Genomic DNA, 20,368 nt, shown 5'->3' with positions numbered 1-20,368 from the left:
CGATCAAATTTTATTTATTTATTACTTAAAAAACAAATTTCCACCATATTGTATTCATAAATGGACTAAATTTATTTATTTTAAAATTATAAGAATGTGAGCCAATAAATAAAATATCTAGAGAATGGGTTTGAAAGTTTGGCAATAACCAAAAATGTTGCTGATCCATTGTTTAAACCAAAACATGGAGTCACCAAAAATTCAACTTGTGGAGAAGTTACGACTCGAATACAAATGTTCCAGCTAAAAATCACAAGTAAATTTTTCAAGGAGAAATACAATATAACAAGTTGATTAATCAAATTGCTTTTCGGATTACTGAAACAACAAGACTGACATGCTCTGCTTCCCTAGTATCAGTTGCCATGATTTCAGTGAAGCTTTGAAATAAACAGTCCATAATTTCATCCCCAAAATGATTTCGAATCATTGACTCATTCACTGCTCTAATAGCGTTTCCCATGTTTCTTGCTGTTGTTGCTCTATCACACTTCACTCCTCCATTACAGCCATCCCAAGGAAGTACAATGGTTGCAAGGCGATCAAGAGCAAAGGATCCTTCTTTTTCTATCTCAGCTTTGATGTCTTCTGTATACGGTTCGTAGTATGGTGTATTATACGTGTCCAATTTCTGTTCTTCAATGATTCCCTAAAATGGGTTAACATTACAGCCTTGATCAACTTGATCTATGTAACTTAGCCTGGAAAATAAGGAGCAGAGAGGCAACAATACAACACACCTTTGAAACTAAATCTTGGAATGCCTGTCCTAAATAATCCCACAGCAAACAGCTTTCATAAGGTGATGGATCTGCAAGTCTTCTTCCCTTGAACATCAACACCATATGCCCTCCCGGAACTACTTCTTTCGATCGTGCCTCTAGAAATGAAGAGAAATCCCTCTGAAATTGTGCCTTATATGCGTTTATCACATCAGGAGGGCTTGTGTTTGAAATGTATATCTTTCCCTTGTTTATTAATGGATTTGTTTTGTCACTCAATTGTGGGGGCACCTTAGGAATCATCAGAGATTAAAAAAAGAAAAAAAGAATCAGCAGACATTATTAGATGCATTTAATACAGTGAATGGGCACATTAACAGTGAGTTTTCAATCTGATTAATTGCAGAAACCTTTCTTTTCAGTTACTGATATATATCAATTGATGCAATGTACATAACTTGAGGTTTTGCAATTAATGAAAAATTTCTCAAACGCAATATTCAGAGAAATTTAAAGGTTAGAAGCAAACCTGTGAAAGCCAATGAAGACTGGAAGCAGAGTGCACAAAATGCAGGCTACTTGATGGAAAAAGCCTCCCATAAAAAGAACCAGGAGTACCAGAAAAATAACAAGGTCCAAAATCTTGTCCATTTTCTGCCCTCATTTTCTCATGGAAAACTGGCAAGGACTTGAAAACAGTATTGAAATCATTTCCTGGGAGATCATTCAAAAACACACAAAATTCCGGCGAGGATCTACCCAGTTGAGAGAACCTTTTGTGGATGATGCTTGTGATCTCCGCAATGGCAAATAAACTGTTTGGCCCTGAAGAACATCCAAGGTCTGCTATAGTAACACACTCAGCCAAGTTGGTGTCACAGAAATCTAGCACTGCCTGCATTAGTACTGGCACTGTCTTGGATAGATATGCATTCTACCAGAACGAAAATTTACATAATAATCAAGAAAATATTCACTTAATGCACCAAAAAGACAGAATAATAATAGAACCTCATTTCACATCCCTTGTCATAACCATGTTAAACCATTTAAAAATTCTTAATTATCATTGGAGATATTAAAATCTCCTGGCCAGGCGCAAGTTTGAGTTTTTAGGTTCAGCAGTTTAGACACACAACCCAGAAGTCAAACTGCGGATTAATAGTAATAATATCATGCCTGATTTATTACACAAGTCTGTGCACCAAGAATTTTGTTCCGAACACAGAGTTGATTAATTTTTGAATGTGGGATTTGCAGATCCTAGTCCTATATACAAGCTTTAACCCCGGCAGCGGAAAACTGCAAGCTTTGGAAAACAAAGAACAACCATGTTGGGGTGGTTTCCAAAATAAGGGATATTGTTGAGGTTTCCTAGCTAGTTAGAGGCATCCAGGCAATAGAAACTGAACTGACCTGTGATTTTGAGTTATTGGCGTAGCTCTCCTCTCCTACGCCTCCTTTCATGCTGAGAATTTGCTGCATTTCCTTGCCCCCTTCGTCCATATCTGTGTCAACTATGGTTTCTGTTAGATTTATCCATTAGAAACTAGATAATTATATAATGATTAAACCCCATAAAAATGATAGATTTGTCCTTTCTAAAGTGGATAGCTGTTAAACAATTTTCTTTCTTTCTTTTTAATTAGAACATTGCTCTTGTCCAGTTGTCCTTATTCGATGATCCCGAGACAAGCCTTTGGCATCTCAACGTTTTCTTAATAATAGTAACATTTTCTTTAATATGTTAAAAGGCAACAGGCTACTGATTTAGCATATATCATTTAATCATCAAGCAGAATAGTTTTAATTAGAAACTTAACAGGGTCAGGCTCAGCCCGCAAAATGGGCCATGACAATGCCAGTGGACTAAATTTATGCATTGAATCTTCAAATATGCATAGTATTATTCAATGGTACAGTTAGGATGTCAATGGTTAAATCCAAATTCAATTTTGATTTATATTAATAATATTTAAATTTATTTCGAATACAATTAAAAAAATTATCTCAATTCGATTTTGATTTATATTAATAATATTTGAATTCATTTCAAATTTAATTAAAAATTAATTTAAATTATCAAATTCATTTCAAATTTAATTATTATTACAGAATAAAATTTAAATTCATTTAATTTTATATATTTTAATTAATAATTTATACAAAAAATATTTTTTACTAATAATTTTCATTTAAAAATCCAATATTTTTTAAAAATATTTAATTTTTAATTTTTAAATGAAAATATATAAAAAAATTATAAATATATTATAAAATATATTTTTTATATTAAATTAATGTATAAAATCCGAACCGCACTCAATTATAAATTCGCAAATCTGCATTCCCATTAAGATTCTGATCTGAATAAATTCTCAAATATGTTTTATTAAAATTCGGTGAGATCTGATATTCGACAATAATATTCGATCCATTGCAATTTGTAGATACGGGCATAGTCATAGTAAAGGGATGTGAAGATACGTAATGTGACGATACAACGAACTCACTTACAAGGCCTGCAAATTTTCTTCCCGAGTATTACCGGAGAAGCAAGCAAATAATTTATTTTCAGCAAGTTACTTTTGTCAATTAGTTATGTAGCTTTGTTTTTCAGTTACAACCAACAGCTGGCAACTAATTATCGCCTTTTCTCACTTTCTGCAACTGTAAACAGCATAATTAGCTGAACTATTATTTTCTGAAAGTAATGGGAAAGTTTCTTCATCTCTCAATCGGTTTTGTACGCTGAGAATCTCAAAACCATGAGCCTTCCTAGAACTACACCTCTTTAGCGTGCTTTGAGAAATGAAGAGAAATCCCTGAGTTTGATGTGAGTTTAGCAGGTCGACTATCCCAACAATACCTTCTCTAATGATCGAATATGAGTTTTCCACCTGAGAGCGTAGCGGACCTTACCATTGTACTGACACTTCATGATATGGGCACTATAATAGAGTATTGACATGTTTGAGATTCATGCAACGAAAATATGAAACCATTAACTGCATCTTCTGAAATTTTACATGTGATGTGGTGAAAGAAGGATGGGTTCCTCTCACCCTGGTAGAAAATATTGCATTGTATGAAATCTTCAGTTTTTGGAGAATCAACCGATGTATCTTTTGAAAGCATTAATCATCAAGAAGAAGATGAAAGATCTTTGCCACACCATTCTGCTTCAAGACTCCCCTTAAATTGATACTGACAGCAAATATTAAAAAGGTGTAATCATAACCTTGCAGCTTTCCTAAAATAAAATGAAGCAATATTACTTTTATACCTGCAATTCTGCTTCAGTAAGCCAACATGATATACTTCTCGCTGGCTCAACAGACATATAGTGATAATTCTCATTTAGGATCATTCGCCATCCAAGGCGCCACCTATGGACCACCTAAAAGACAAATTTTAAACAAAGTAAAGTTTTAGAATACAATATGTTGGAATTCAGGATCACTTCAGATCTTATTGTGATAACAAGAATGTTCAGCTATTAAGTTAAAATTGCATTTATATCATATGTTATTGCAATTGTGTCAGAAAGGATATTGCATCTCATGTCTATCTTTTGGTCTGCACAGGATAGAGTTATTTACAACTTAAGATTTTGAGCTTCATATTAAGTTTATAAACCCATCTTTACTTTTGAGATCTATATAAAGTTTATGATATGAACCTATCTTTAAGTACAAGAAAGGAGGGGTTGTACGCACCATCTCTTTTTCATTGAATGCTAGTGTGCAGACTTCAATTTTTCATAAAATTTACTCTGATGATTTGAATTATTATCCATAGCGTGCAGATCGGACAGCTCAGGTGAACAAAGAATTTGCAATATCCAACAGTCTGAACTGAAAGAAATAAAAAGTAAAGCACAGCAGATAAAGAAACCTAGAAATTAACCATTCTCACTTACCAATTGGAAGAAGTGTGGATTTCCAGTGATTATGCATGCCAATGTCAATAGACATCAAGAAAAATGAATCTCCCTTCGTTTTTATCATTTAGATATCATCTGTGCCAGAAAATCAAATTGTCTGAGAGAAAAAGCAGTCTATTTATTATACAAGTAGGACCTAATATTGATCATAATTGCAATCAGTGGAACCTTGAAAAATGAAGCTATTCAAAACAAACAACCCTTCCTTCCCTAGTTGCTTGTAGCAAAAAATATTTGCAAATATAATGGCAATCATTGGCTGAATTGGCTTGTCAGATTCAATGAATTGTATTACAGTGGCTGTTTAATGAAAAGTTCTATCATTGTGCCAGACATTCTTGCATACTACTCAGGATTGGGCTTTAACCTCTACATATAAAGCATAGCAAAAACAGAATATGAAACTTCATTGATCCATAAACAGTAGATAATTGCTCTGAGTTTATTCTCAAATTGATTTACCTGGCTCGAACGCAGATCTCCAATCTATCTGAACTCGAGGAATGTGGGCTATCTTGGACCACTCTTTCCCTTTATCCTTCTGACACCTCTGTTTTAGCAGAGGACAATCAAAGATGTATAACTGCATAAGTGAGAGAGGCAGACCCCTCTTGGGAAAGAAGACTAGCTTGGGGCAATTACGAAGACACAGAACTTGAAGCATGGCAAGGTTTTGAAACCCACTGGTGGAGAGATATTTCAGATTTGGTACGTCTTTAATGGCCAAATCAACAAGAGAGGAAGGCAGCACCATGCCTATCTCATCATTTGGGAATGACACCACATCAGGACAACCGCCTTCAATACAAAGTGATCTAAGAGAAGTTAGTCTGTGTAAACCCCATGCAAACAGTGAGTTTGATAATTTGAGGTTGGAAACTGAAAGTGAAATTAGTTTGGTAGGAAAGCCTTCTTCTGGAAAGGATACAATGCCTGGACAATCATGTATAACCAGTTCTTGAAGTGTTGTGAGGTTGTGCACATAATCAGGAAGGGACTGAAGTTTCTCACAGCCTTGGACCCAAAAATTTTTTAAATATGTTGTGGGCAACCCTCCCCATGGGAGGAAAACAAGACATGGTAAGTTGATTATACTAATCTCATGGAGATTGATGAGCTTGTGCAAGCCATCAGGTAAAGACACAAGATCATTGCAATGACTGATCTCAATATATTCAAGAAATGTGGTGTTGTCGAACCTCTCAGCTATTGACTCCAACTTTGAACAAAATGAAACCTTAAGGAACTTAAGACTGGCTGGTAAGTTGCCTCCTGATGATAAGGAAATGATCTCTGAACAATAACCAATGTCTAAGTGCTGAAGGGAATCAGGTAACTCCCCTAAGGAAGTAAGAGAGGGACAGTAGTCAACTGATAAAAACTCAAGAATAGATGTAATTTTTCCGCAGCCAACATTCTCCTCATCCTTTGGTCTCTTTGAAGAGGAAAGAGAAGACCCCTCACTCAGTAAATTCTGCAAACTCTTGCAAGATATGATCTGCAGTCTTTTTAGGGCTGGAGGTAGTTGGCCTCTTCCAAGGGACACCAAAGAATCACAGCTTTCAATTTCCAAGTGTTCAAGGAACTTGCTGAAACTCACTGCATCTGGTAAAGAAGTTAGAGCATTGCAGTTACTGATACCAATCACTCTCAGCATGGAAGGAAAACCAGCTTTCGGGAAAGAAACAAGTCTTGGGCAGTCTTCAATTATAAGCTCTCTAAGGGACATAATGTTATGAAGACATTGAGGGAAATTCTCACAATCAGTTAATGTCAAAAACTCAAGTTGACTATCAGCTGACCCTTGTTGCACCGATTGCTTTTGTTTCTCTGTTACATCAGAATTGACTGGAAGCAATGACACAAACACATCTCCACTAACCTTCAGATCTTTGACCCTTCTTAACACTTGCATGAAACATTCTGTTACAGATGTTAACCTAGAGATTTCAGAGAGAACCATGGACTTCAGCGAGCCAAAATCTACCATACAGCTACAATCCACTTCTTTGCATCTTTCAATTTCCAACTCAGAGGCCTTTGGAAGGCTTTGAAGTGAAACTACCAATTGTAGACATCCACGAATCACAAGCTTCTTTAATGAAGAAAGACATTTAGGTATTTCTCCTAACAACTTGGGACAATATTCAATGTAAAGCTCGTGCAAGGTTGGAAATTCAACACCAGACGGATTCCACTCTTCCCATTCATACATATTCCAGATGCGGAGAGTCTCAAGAACTGGAAAAGGAGTTGAGCAACTCTCCCCATAAAACTCTTGACCAACTCTTTTTATACTAGACATTCCAATAATGACCAAGTCCTTGAGAGAGGGTAACATCCCAAGCTGTGGCAAGGATGTGCATTTGTTGCAATTTTCTAACCTGAGGAGCACTAGATTATGAAAGGAAGGATCTCCTAACCATGATGGAAATCTGGTACCCCAATAGCCACTTATAGAGAGTTTTTTCAAATTTGTTTGAGGTTGCAACCCATCAAGCACATCTCTTTCTAGTTTTTCATCTCGTGCATTATCATTTTTGTAACCCCATTTTAGGGACAAAACATCTAAATTCTTATCTCTTAACTGGGAATCTCTGGCATCGTGAGCATTAGTCACATTCTCCAAGTCTAAAATGCGAAGCGACCCTTGAAGAAAGTTCAAGTTCATCAAGGCTGTTATGCCAGCTTCATTATCTTTGCTCACAGAAAAATCAAATAGTGTCCTAAGACTTTTCAACTCTTTTACTCCAGATGGCATCCCTTCTGCTAACTGTACTCCTACAATATCAAGATGTAAAAGATTGATAAGATTTTCCATCCTTGAAGGCAGTTTCCTGAGACGAGAACATTCTCTCAACATAAGGGTCTGCAGATTGTAGAGTGACGTTGTTGACTCGGGTAAAGTTCTGATTTTAGTATTTGAAAGGTCGAGATACCTCAATAGTTTCAAACCACCAATTGAATCTGGCAGCTCAGTTATGTTGTAGTCACTGAAAGATAGCACCCTTAAACTTCTTAATTTTGATAACAACTCAGAAGGAATATTATTTGCCACAAAGCTTTCTAGGCCCCTTCTTAGTGATAGAGGTAAGAAAGTTCGCAAACCTTTGACCTTGTAGAAGGGTTCAAATCTTTTATTGCCATCACAATAGCCCCGAATATAAGAACAATGACGGGCTCTCTCTATTTTGGATTGTTCCCTGACTATTGACTCATCCTCCAATCGAAAACATGATCCTTCTGCAACCTTCTGAGCTAAATCACTCACGAGGTTATGCATTACAAAACGGGATTCACTGGTATCTGATGCTTGGAACATTGATCTTGATACTAGATCCCGAAAATACTCACTACCAAATTCTTCCAAGTGCTTTTTATCGTCCTGCTCCTGAATTAAACCCTCTGCCATCCACAAGAGGACTAGTTCTTTCTCCTCAAATTCATAATCCTTGGGGATTATGGCACAATAAGCAAAACACCTCTTTAAATGTGAAGGAAGGTGATAATAACTTAATCTTAAGACAGGAAGGATGTCACCATTGTCCCCTTTTAAAGTCCATATTTTACTGTTTAAAACATCTTCCCACTCATCTTCTCTTTGTTTTGAGCGTAAAAGGCCACCTAGGGTCCTTGCAGCTAAAGGCAAGCCCCCACACCTATATTTGACAATTTTTCTACCAGTAACTTCAAAATTTGGATGTACACTAGTATTTCGATTTTCAAATGCATGCCTACAAAACACAAGCCAACAATCATCATCAGAAATTCGTCTCAAATTGTGACATTCAACCGTTCCCATCATTTGTGCTGTAGCTATATTTCGCGTTGTCACAATTATTTTACTTCCCCATGCTCCATCCATAAATGGGAAACGTAGAATGTTCCAGTCCACATAATTATCACTCCAAACATCATCTAAAATGATCAAAAACTTTTTGCCGGATAATTCTTTCTGCAGTTTGAGTTGAACCTCATTAAACTCATTTAGATCACAGGGCTGTGAAGTAATCGACTCAAGGATTCCCTTAGTTGTTCTCATAATGTCGAATTCATCAGACACGCAAACCCAAGCTTTCGGATGAAAATGTTGCAATGCTTCGTCATTATATAAAAGCCGGGCGAGTGTTGTTTTCCCAACCCCAGCCATTCCAACAATGGGGATCACCCCGAGTTTTGCATCGCTAGTGTCATCCCTTAAAAGCAACTCTAGTATCTTAATTTTGTCTTCATCTCTACCATACACTTGAGGCTCATCTTGCAAACACGTACTGGGAACTCGCTGCCGTACCTTACTAGACGTCCCCCCAACAATGTTCTCTTTCAAACCCAATTTGTTTCTCCTCATTTCAATGTCTTCTAATCTATTAGTGATCTCCTTTATCTTGGAGTTCATCTTAGAATTAAAGACGGCACATCTTGGATTTAAGCAAGCACATGCACAAGAAGTAGAAAAGAGTTTTTCTGGAAGCTTATCTGTGTTGGCTTCAGGATCTCCCGTCAACCTGCGTCTCAAAGATTCAGTGGCAAACTCATCCAAGACATCCTCCACATCATAAGCAAGGTCTTTGAGGTCGCTCAGCCAGATTCTTAGTGATTGATTTGTCATCTGCTTGTCTTCTGCGTCATCAAGCACAGCTCGAATCTCGAGTAGGATTTTCTCCCACTTCTTAATCTCAGAATGGACTGGCTTTTGACGTGCAAAGTTGAGTAAATCTGGGGATGCCAACTTCTGAAATAACACTTGCATGAAAGCAGATAAAGCAGCCTCTCCAATGACAGACATAATTTTCCTTGAAAAAGAAACAGAGTAAGTGTACTGTGACCAATGTATTGCCGGAACTGGGAGGAGACGAGACGCTTTGAGGATATCTTAGGAAGCTAAAAAAGTCAATGCCATACGCTACACGCGCTAAGGCTTTAAAATCAGGTAATTAGTGTCTTTAATATTTTAGTTTTTAATTTTATTAATTAGCCCTTTGCATTTTTTTTTAATAATAAACTATTAAAATTATACACTGAATCATCTTTATCCATTTTACCTTTTTACAATTTTATTTATTTTATATTTTTATATAATTAAAAATATAAAATTTTTATTAATTTTTTAATTATATTTATTTTATTTTAAAAATATAATATAATAAAATTATAATAATCCATTTATATATTATTGTAATATTAAAAAAAAATAGATAATAATTTTAAAAGAAATAAAAAAATATAAAATTAAAGAAGTAATAATTTTTTAAAATTTTAATCATATTTAATATATTTTTTAAAATTAAAAATTAACTAATAAATTTTTTTATACTCTTCAAACAAAATAATAATTTTTTTATTATGATTTTATGGAAATGAAATGCTAGGAACCTCTCTTTATCACCCATTTATGAATAAAACTAGTTTGAATTTCCGTGCATAACGGGGATGTTTACAAAAATAATATTAATAATTTAATTAATGAATATAAATATATTTATTAAATTAAAAATATAGTAATTTTATTAAGTATTTTAACTTTTTCTTTTCTTTTGAAATATTTAAAAAATAATTGACAATTTTTTAGTTATATTTAAAGTTTTATATTTAGTTTTTCTGATTTTATTATTTTTGTTAATACATACATTTTCATATAAATAAAATGGCAGCATTGTCTTTGTATGAAATTTTTTAAATTATTATGTATTATAGTAATTGATCCAAATTAAAAGTGTATCAAAATAAATTAAGAAATAGAGATTTTAAATTATTTTCAAATAATCTAGCATTTTTTTATAATTATTTATTTTAAATCACTCAATTAAATTTTTAATGGTAGTATGAATTTTTTTAATCACATTCTGACAAAATTTACTAATATGGTTAGACTTGCAAAAATTATGTTCTTTTCATTCATCATAAATTTATAATAATCTCATTAGTTAAATTTTTTTAAAGTAAAACAAAATAAATCAACATTTTAAATTTATATAATAATTTATTAATTATTACAACATAATATAATATTTTTTAGAATAAAGCTTAACTTTATCCTTAAATTATTTTTAGAAAGTTTAAATAAATTAATTTCTTTTTCTAAATCAATCTATAATTTTCTGATTGTAATTTTAATAATAAAATATTAATTTTATAATTTAAATATTAAAATAAAAATAACTTAAGAATAAATGCAATTTGCTTACCTGTAAATGACTTGTTCTTCTTCTTTGTAGCAATCGGAACTCTTAATGCTTTGAAGCTATCGATAAGCAATTACAAGCTGTTGTAAATGGAAATAATCTTGTTAGCTAGCAGCTTTATTATCTGTAAATACCCAGGCTGGTAAGGATCCGTTTGGGATTATTGTTGCAAAAATTATTTTTAAATATATTATTTTAAAATATTAAAAAATTATTTTAAATATAATTTAGCTATAAGAAAACTAAAATAATAAAACAGCTTTTTTCTAAATTTCTTTTTTCAACAATATCTAAAATAATTCTTTTTCTAAAAAGAATACTTTTTTTAATTTTTAAACTCAATGCTAAATATGTTCTAAGTGATTTACGAGATAATTAATATCTTAAATTAATATCGTGGTTATTCCTTAACTATTATAATTGATTTTATTAGTTTAATATTTTTTCATAAAATAATTAACTTCTACTTTGCATAAATTTATAAAATAAACTACATAAATTTAATAAAATTTAAAAAATATATAGAAATGTCATAACTTTTCTGATAATATAATAAATTTTAGTGATTGTTTTTAAAAAATTAAATATTATTTAAAAATTGACATAAAATATAAAAGTTTCATGAAATTTAATTTTTAAAATAAAATAATTCTTTCTTTAAATAAAATATATTAATACAATTGACCCGTTTGAAATTTAAACTTGAAATTTTTTAATTTTTTTTAAAAATTTTGTATTTTAATATAATATATATATTTATTTATTAAAATGATGTGTCAAAAAAATATACTCATGTTCGCTTTCCTTCTATTATGGTCCATCCCAATTGGACCATAACCCACGGTGCAATTGGAAAAGGAGATTAAAGTAACCAAACAATTGAACAGTAAAAAAAAAATCAATAACCAAATAATAAAAGTGAAACCTTCAAATAAGCAAAGTCACATCACGACACTGCCACAAATAGCACCAACGTTTCACTATAGTCGTCGTGGCTAAGCACCCCAACAAGCAAAGTTAGACCATCACACCACCGCAAACAGCACTAGACTTTCACCATAGTCATCAAGCCACACCTTCAGCTCTTAGCAAACGATTTAGCAAAAAGTTGGTAGAGAAGAAGTTGCTAACATAAACATGGTTTCGGATTATGATCCATTTGTTTTCTTTTAACAAAATTCTGAAGAACTGGCTAGCTAGGTAGCAAATTAGTAAAATATATACACCTTCAGCTTTTAGTGATAATGGAGATGAAGAAGTGGTAGTTGGTAGAGAAGGAAGGATGAAGGAAATTGCCTCTACTTTTGAAGTCCTCCGGCTACATGGAAAAATTACAGAATAACAAGCTTACATGATAGAGATATTTATATTAAAGTAATTATTTTTTTAACAAAAAAGTGCTAATTAATTAATATATTTTTAGAATTTATTCATTTACTTTTAAGTTATATTTATCTGGCTTTTATACAATGGTGGTCCTATATGATTCAATTAGTGAAGACATAATTTACTTGATAGGTTATAAACTCCACTCCTTTAATCCCTACTAAAAAAATAAATAAAAAACTAATCTCAAGCTAGACATGTTGCCACTAATAAGCAACCAATGAATGTATGGAAATTCTAGTCCAATAATAATAGAGGAGACTACCCTAGTTTGGTCTAGTGGAAAGTTTATTGGAAACTTATATTTAGTATTCATTTCGCTTCCCATTTAGTGTTAGCGTTTGCACCTGACCTAATTTAGGCCTATTAAGAATAGAGTTCAAGGAGGCATATGTTATTTTTGTTTTTGGTAAATAGATTGTATTGTTTTGTCCAAAAAAAAAGATTGTATTATGTAATGATGACTTTAGCCTTTGGCGTAGAAGATACAGATAAGGTTTAGAATAGTAAAATATAAAATAGAATTTATTTTATTTTATGATAAAGGTATGGTAAAGAATGGTTGCACAAATTGAGTGGAAGAGGAGAGATGATGATGTTGCTGGAGATCTTCTCCTCTCTAAAAGGGGGACAAGCGCTGGCGCATGATTTTGTTGCACTGCAATTGTAATGCTCATCCGGTATCACAGGTTAAAAACAGGAGTTATCATCTGTGCAGTCAGATAATGATAATAAACCAGTTTCTTTTTAAACTTGTGTATATCGTTAAGCTTTGTTTGGTTTTTAGTCAATTTGTTGATACGGATAACTCACGTCAGTTCGTGGAGCTAAAAATGCTAAACCTGCATACAGGCACCCATGAAATTCTTGAAAAGGTTAGTAATTTAACAACGGACCTACTAGATTTCATGTGTGCATAAATCGCCAAGACTTTCCTGGTTCTAAATCTAATTAATCCTCAACAGCAAGTCCAATCACCCAAGAACACAGGCAAGGGCCAGGGTGAGAAAGATGAGGAATAAAAGTGAGGACCAACACTAGTCACAAATATTGTCACCTCCGGCTGAATAGTTGGAAAATGTGCAATTGTTGCCACATGTAGCCTGCACCCGTATGGCAGTGGCATTAGGGTCTGAAGCATGCAGCTTCGAGTCATTGTAGTTAATAGAAATGCAGACATGCAGTTGGCTGTATAACCTTCTTTTTTTTTTGTGCCTTTAAGTTATATATTCCATTTGTTTAACGCCTGTACAGGGCCTTGACTAATGAAGCAATTCGTCGGTTTAAAAGAAAAAAAAAATTGTAGCCCTTCATTGATGTCAAATTGATAAACTTTACAGAATAGCAAATACTACTCATTGAGAAACTATGAATACATTTACAATGAAAGTTCTGTGTGATCCTTATGAAATTTGAGCAGGAGGAAAGCATTTAGAGAAAACACATCTGTAAGCAAACGGCTTGATGCAAACACTTCTTTTGATCTCTTTCTCCTGTGGATAATATTCCTATCCATTGCACTCAAAGGGCTGGGCAACCTTTAACTACGACTCCTGGGGCAGTTGGGCAAGAAGCTAGTGGGCATCCGTCTGAATCATTTCCCCACCAGTCAAGGCTAACATGCTGCATCCCTAAGCACAAGTACAGTAACACTGCCATAAAGGCTAGTCCCGAATCAAGTGCTCCGGACAGAATATAGTTGTGGCGGCTCCACCAGTCACGATAGTATCTGTAAGCAACAAAGCCCGAGGCAAATCCAATAAGAATCCAGGTAATGTAGTTGACTGAAGTAGCTGGCAGCATCTCGAGTGTAGAAGCTAAGATTACTGGTATAGAGATGAATCTAATCCAATGCTCGTTAGGGAAGGCCTTCTGTGCAATCCAAACTAAAAGGGGAGCAATTGCACCAGCCAAAAATGACCAGTTCATGGCAGAGTAATGACCAAGATCTCCAAAAATTCTGCGAGGGCCGATAAGTCCCCAGATGACAGACGCATCATAGAAGACATGGTCACCTGGACAGGTCCATGGGCTCCCGGCTGGAAGCAATGCACGGTCACATAAATTGGGGATGGTGTCCATGAGCCACCATGCTGTTACTAAATGAACAACTGCTGCTATTATAGTACCAACCACCTAATGAAAAAAAGAAACAAGAAAAAAAATTATCTTCCAAAAAGATTGAAGGAATGCAGATATGTTAATTCGTAGCGGTTGATTAATTTGCTACTGAAATAAAAAACAAGAGCTTTTTTCTTTGGCCAACTTAGAAGACTTGAGGATGAGCAAATAGAGAGTTAATTTACCTGTGCCATAAACATGGCCCTAGGAGGAATCTTCATATAATGACCGAGCTTGAAATCTTGCAAAAAGGAGATCCCTTGTTTCATACTGATGTACCCATAGACTTTAAAGCATATATTAGCAACCGGAAATCCAGGGTACAAATACCCAATGATATATTCTGTTATTACATTTAAGCCTGGTGTCTGTTTACCAAGGAAAAATTCATATTAGTAAATGCTAAAAGCTTCACTCGTCTTTTTTAATATATAATTTTTTGTAAGGAAAAAAATTATGGGAAGTTTTTAATAAAAGCTTCATTCGTATAAGAAACAACCACCAATCACAGTATCGAAACTTAAAATTTATGGGAAGTTTTTAAACTCCATTTTACTCTGTAATTTTAGGTAAAACTAATGACGGGAAAGGAACAAGGGAATGTAGGGGCATCCCAAGTCTACCAAATCCTACAAATTTCACATAAAGTATACATAAAATGCTTCATATGGAAAATGACATATATAAACCTGATTTGTCGTGGCTTTGATGACTCCAACGGGGAGGGTGAAAAAGAGGGCAAGGCCACACGCTAGAAAGACACCCCACCATGGTAATTGGAGTTGATCAATATAATATTCACAAGTACATATCGTTGCCACTATGTTCAAGACTAAGATGCACAAGAACCACCATTCAGGGACTCGCTTATATTTTCTCATGAGTTTTGTGTGCACATCCATTTTCTTCTCTTGGAAGGCAGACTTGCTTAGTTGCCATATGTCTCTGCACCATGAAAATTTGAATTAAAGAACATAACTTTGTGCAGTGTGAAAAACATGATTATTATTATTATTTTGCGTGGCTTACCTTCCATGAAAGAGGAAAACATGAACAACAGTGGCTGCGAGGCACGCAAAATTTAGACCATAAATCATCGCAAACAGGGTACTGAGATAGAGAGGGCCCTCGCGCTCATAGGCATCCATATCAATGTGGAAATTTTGGTCTATAATAGCTGAGATATTGTATTTTTCGCCAGCGGATGTGAACAGGCCATCTGAGGATATGGGAAACGTCTTAGCCTTGTAAACATTGAGCCAATACGCAATTGGGGTAACAACATACATAAAAAGGGCAAAACCAACAGCTAGATTCGCAGTTGCAAACCATGGACTAGCCAACGGGCTCCCTAGGTAAGAGGATACACTGGCCCAATCAAATCCAAAAGAGCCAACTCCAAGACCCCGGAGTCCTGAACCAAGCTGTTGGGCAAGAATGGAAGAAGGGAATACCCAACAGATCCAAGATATAGAACTCAACTTTGGGAAGAGGTAGCCTGGAAACACATAATAAGCAAAGCTGCAAATGAAGGCAACCAGGAAAAACTGATTCCGTGTTAATCCACCCTTGCGCCTCTCCTCTCTTTCATGTAACGCCCTGTAGTTCGATGATGTTATGTCAGCAAAGAATATCTATATAGATATATATACATATAGACACCGCAGATACAGATGGTTTAACTTGGTTAAATTATCCCTTTTCTCAGAAAAAATAATAATAATAATAATTCATTGTGGTGCATAATTTTTTCGATAGAGAAATAAAACGAGTATAGAAAATTAAAAACTATTATTAAGAACTCATGTGAGTGAATAAGGATAATTTATTATCTATCTGGTACATAGCAGAGTTTGTATACTAAATGTTAATAAAGTAATGGGTGATTACTTTAATTGAATACTATATATCTATTTTACAGTATCGCACACAATAATAATAATAATAATTACTATTTAATTTTTATAATTTAAGTTAATTAATTATCGATTCTCTTTATTTTTAAAAAGCATATAAAATAGTTGTTATTTTTTTTTTAAATGAGAATCGGAGATTGGAGGAATAAAATTGAGATTTATCAGATCTACTCAGATGCATTTATAACCAGACTAAATATGTGAGTGCAAAATAGTTGTTATTTTAAAATTGTGATGATTAAATGGTAATTATTTTGAAATTATAAAATTAAATAACTGTGATTTTGAAAGGATAAGGATTGATTAGTTATCCTTTAAAATTACAATGACTAATACAAGAAAATGACAGTTTTGGTAATTTCACATATTATTGGAGGCTTCAATAAATGAAGGTATTAAATTTATTATAGTTTGGAAAAATAAGAACTAAATAGTTAATATTAAAAAAATATCGATTATTTTAAAAATAGAAAAACTAGATAATTAATTTTATTTAATTATTAGGTCTAAATAATTAATTTCCTAAAAATAATAATATTTTTTTTATAATAATAATAATAATTATTATTATTTTATATTATAATAACACATAAATTAATTATTAAAATTTTATTTAAATTTATTTAATTTTAAAAATATTTTTTTATTAATTATTATTTTTAAAATAAATATTTAAGATATCTTTAAATAATTAATAAAATTTAATATATTTAAAATTAATATAATTAAAAATTAATAAAAAATAACTTTTTAATATGTATAAAAAGTAAAAAAATAAGATTATTGGAAGGATTAAATAATAATCTTTCAAAACTTGGTTTCCGTGGAGTAACCCTGCACGTGAATTTTCGGCACAATAACACTTAATACTGCGCCCTCTTTTTACGTTTTTCATAGCTAGCAGCATACTGATAAATAAAGATTCCCGTTATGATTATCAAGGCAAAACAAAGAATTAGCAGTTCATATATTATTATAATTTAAAAAATAATAATTTTAAAATAATTAAAAAAATAACTATTTAATTTCTATAATATAAAAAAATTCACTATTTAATCTTTGAATTTTTAAAAACACATTACAACATTCTTTGTATCTTAATTATTTAACTAGTTAAAATGTTCTTAATAATTTACACTAATAACTTAAATAGTCTAATGAATTAAAAAAAATCCTAATCTCTCAATTTTTCACTTTCCCCCTCTGTGCTCTTTTTTTTCTTTTTTCTCTTCTCTCTCTAGTATTTCTCCAACCACCAACATCCTTCTCCCTTTTGCCACACTCCACTCCTCTCCCCCTTATCGAATCCCTCTCTTTCCTCACATCTGATACCTATTTTCTTTTGTCAAGCCACAAGATATCTCTTCTTCTGCAGCATCAATCATGGGCGCTCAGAACTATTATTCATGTTATTGATAATTGGCTGTGCTATGATGAGCATTTTCAGTGGATTTTTTTTTTCATAATTTCTTAAGACATTATGAAGTTTAAACCTTTATTCTTAATGCGGTTTATGATTGTAACTTGTGAGTGTTTAGATGTATAATTCTAATCTGGTTGATAGTAGTTTTTAGTGATTTTGACATATATTCTTAAATATTTTCTTTGAATTCTTTATTTAATTTTATTTTTAAACATTTTAAAAAAATTATTTTTTGAATTTGAATTTTATCTTTGCGCTTTTCTCATCAAAACTAATAAAATCATATATATATATATATATATATATATATAAATTAAGATTAAGGACTAACTAATTGAATTCTTAAAATATAAGAGATGTTTCAACGTGATTTTAAAAATATAAAAATTAAGTAGTGAATTTTTTTACAATTATAAAAACTGAATAATAATTTTTTTAAAAAAATATAAAGAAAAATTATTAATTAGAAAATATCATTTTTCATCTAATTATTAAAGTGATACCTTCTGATAATAATAAACTTCTAAAAAAATTCGAATTATCACCTGAACAGAGAAACCTGAACCAGATTCTCGGGCCACCACATAGCAGCAGGTTCCACCAAGTACCGCCGGAACACTCCAGCCCAGCCAAAACCCAGCACCTGCGTCGTTATAACCACTAGCAAGGCCACCAAAAAGCTCAGCTCCTTCCTGTAGAAGAGCTTGATGACGCTAACGATGTGAATAGCATATACGTTGCCAGCGCCAGAATTAGAAAAGATAGTGATTAGCACGTGCTCCTTGACATTAAACGGGCCCGGATTGAAACTGAACTCCCACTTTGTTCCCTTGAAGAAGACCTTATTGGTGATTGTTGAAGCCATTAGATGGCCGAGAGGAACCACCGCGATCTGAGCTGAAATGGCAGTGATGGTCAGAGGTTCTCGGCGGTACCAGAAGAACTGGTTGAGGAAAGAAAGGAGGATGCAGGCGAGAGTCCCCAGAGTCCACGTCCGGAAAGTGACGGTTGGGAGATTAGGGTCGTCGGTGACGGGGACCGTGAGCGCGACTTGCTCAATCGGAGAATTCTCGTCCTCATCGGGGACATAGGAGGTTTGATCCTTCTGAACTGTGGTTGTTTGACAAGTGGAAAGTTAGAGAGAAGAGGAGGAGAAATTAGCGTGAGAAAAAGTAGTAGAATCTTACACAAAGGAGTTGTGATATGGTGAGTATCCGCCGTAATCTCGTCCCCCTCCTCCACCTCCATTAATTTCTGGCTCCTCTTCTCTGATGCGAAGATAAATTTTAAATTTTGGGTTTTTAGCTAGAGCGGCAGAGGACAATGGTGGTGAAAAAGTTGACCGACGCCAATGATTCGTGAATCCTGATTCAAATTCTGGTCAGGTACAAATATCGCCAAAAAAGTAAAGAAATTTCTCATGTGCAATCAGTCAATCCCAACCAATGAGACATGATTGTATGGGAAAAAACAAATAAAAATATGAAATTTGTTATAATTTTAATTTCTTTATTATTATTTAGTAATCAAGTGTACGTGGAGTCAAGTGCATATAAAATTTTTTTAAATATATATATATTATCAGTACTTTTCTCACGTGCGTCACCGCTGATATTGGCTTCAAACTTTGAATAAATTACCAGCATACTTCCAATGTTGCTGCATACTTTCAGAAATGCCGATTTTGTTATATGACTTTTATGAAAAAAAAAAAAACTTTATAAATCTAGACAAATTTTAGATTTAAGCCGAACTTTGTTTGTAAGACTTGCAGCAATAGTTGTTTAGAAAATTTTAATTGAAATAGTGTAAATTTTTTAAACCTCATTTTACGAATTAATGAGAATTTAAAATAAAAAAAAAAAAATCTATCCCCTACAACAAGACAAAAAAAAAAAAATCTTCACTTGATTTGAAATTCTTAAATTATTTGCGTATTATGTTGCCTTTTTTTTAACCATTAAGATTTTCCTAATTTTAATCATGAATTTTCAAAGCAATGTCCTAACCACTAAAAATGCAAAAAATAAAATAATTAAATATTTTATTAATAATTTCAAAATATAAATAGTAAAAAAAACATACCGCAACACCGCGAGGCCCTGCCCTTCAAATCTTTTCTTTTTTTTTTTTTTTTTTTTCAGAAGGTTAAAAATATTATTGAAAAGGCCCTTCAAAGTTTGTTGATCACTAAACATATGAGGTAGCCGATGATCAGTAAATATTATTGATCGGTGGGAAAAAAACTCGATTAGATGCTGACAATGCAGACTTTTTCTTTCTCTTTTTTTTTTTATAAATCATTTTAATTAAAAAAAACATATGTTATCTCATTTCACATTTTACAGTAATTATACAGATTTTTAAAATATAAAAGTATCAATAGCATGCAAAGCATATTATCTATACTCATTATTTAAATTTTTATATATAATATTTATATTATTATAATATAAAAAATAATAAATACATTTATACTATAATTCTTTTATTATCATAAATTCTAAAATTTTATCAATTTTTATCCCTTAGCAGGAATATTAATTAAAAAATATTACAATATATTAATTAATTAATAAAGTTTTTATTAGCAAATTAAAATAAATAGAATTAGTCTGCTATTATTATAGATATTTTTTAATCATACTATTGTCTTTTTTCGTTTTCTATAA

The 20,368-nt window shown here is 32.7% G+C and overlaps 3 protein-coding genes across 5 annotated transcripts; all 3 read right to left on the bottom strand.

Moving 5' to 3' along the window:
- Positions 1–145: 145 nt before the first annotated feature.
- On the bottom strand, positions 146–2,362 carry LOC110609241 (probable methyltransferase TCM_000168). The gene is made up of 4 exons (XM_021748684.2): positions 2,139–2,362; positions 1,252–1,656; positions 741–1,013; positions 146–649 (listed from the first exon to the last, which is right to left on the bottom strand). Exons 1-4 carry the CDS (start codon positions 2,226–2,228, stop codon positions 299–301), a joined length of 1,119 nt encoding a protein of 372 aa, XP_021604376.1. The 5' UTR covers positions 2,229–2,362; the 3' UTR covers positions 146–298.
- An 856-nt stretch (positions 2,363–3,218) lies between these two features.
- Positions 3,219–9,563, bottom strand: LOC110605663 (putative disease resistance RPP13-like protein 1). 3 transcript variants are annotated; one of them, XM_021744311.2, is made up of 5 exons: positions 5,131–9,563; positions 4,645–4,743; positions 4,442–4,579; positions 4,009–4,122; positions 3,219–3,929 (listed from the first exon to the last, which is right to left on the bottom strand). In XM_021744311.2, exons 1-2 carry the CDS (start codon positions 9,452–9,454, stop codon positions 4,733–4,735), a joined length of 4,335 nt encoding a protein of 1,444 aa, XP_021600003.1. In that variant the 5' UTR covers positions 9,455–9,563; the 3' UTR covers positions 3,219–3,929; positions 4,009–4,122; positions 4,442–4,579; positions 4,645–4,732. The 3 variants fall into 3 exon arrangements, with proteins under 3 accessions (XP_021600003.1, XP_021600011.1, XP_021600015.1); XM_021744319.2 differs by having other exon boundaries at positions 4,442–4,574; XM_021744323.2 differs by lacking the exon at positions 4,442–4,579.
- Positions 9,564–13,518: 3,955 nt separating this feature from the next.
- On the bottom strand, positions 13,519–19,125 carry LOC110604538 (oligopeptide transporter 7). The gene is made up of 6 exons (XM_021742748.2): positions 18,884–19,125; positions 18,242–18,806; positions 15,387–15,956; positions 15,047–15,302; positions 14,543–14,725; positions 13,519–14,372 (listed from the first exon to the last, which is right to left on the bottom strand). The coding sequence occupies exons 1-6, from the start codon at positions 18,942–18,944 to the stop codon at positions 13,758–13,760; spliced, it is 2,250 nt and encodes a 749-aa protein (XP_021598440.1). The 5' UTR covers positions 18,945–19,125; the 3' UTR covers positions 13,519–13,757.
- Positions 19,126–20,368: the final 1,243 nt, after the last annotated feature.

This window comes from Manihot esculenta, chromosome 2 (genome assembly GCF_001659605.2).
Source record: "Manihot esculenta cultivar AM560-2 chromosome 2, M.esculenta_v8, whole genome shotgun sequence".
NCBI classification, from domain to species: Eukaryota; Viridiplantae; Streptophyta; class Magnoliopsida; order Malpighiales; family Euphorbiaceae; genus Manihot; species Manihot esculenta.
Note: the sequence above shows the minus strand (reverse complement) of the source record. Positions and strands in the feature narration are given on the sequence as shown.

Coding starts and splice junctions, on each gene's coding strand:
- LOC110609241 (XM_021748684.2), bottom strand. CDS start 2,228: ATGGACGAAGGGGGCAAGGAAATGCAGCAAATTCTCAGCATGAAAGGA. Junction 1,014..1,251: donor GTCTTCATTGGCTTTCACAG/GTTTGCTTCTAA, acceptor ATGATTCCTAAG/GTGCCCCCACAATTGAGTGA. Junction 650..740: donor TCCAAGATTTAGTTTCAAAG/GTGTGTTGTATT, acceptor AACCCATTTTAG/GGAATCATTGAAGAACAGAA.
- LOC110605663 (XM_021744311.2), bottom strand. CDS start 9,454: ATGTCTGTCATTGGAGAGGCTGCTTTATCTGCTTTCATGCAAGTGTTA.
- LOC110604538 (XM_021742748.2), bottom strand. CDS start 18,944: ATGGAGGTGGAGGAGGGGGACGAGATTACGGCGGATACTCACCATATC. Junction 15,957..18,241: donor GTTCAGGTTTCTCTGTTCAG/GTGATAATTCGA, acceptor ATCGAACTACAG/GGCGTTACATGAAAGAGAGG. Junction 14,726..15,046: donor TCAAAGCCACGACAAATCAG/GTTTATATATGT, acceptor CTTGGTAAACAG/ACACCAGGCTTAAATGTAAT.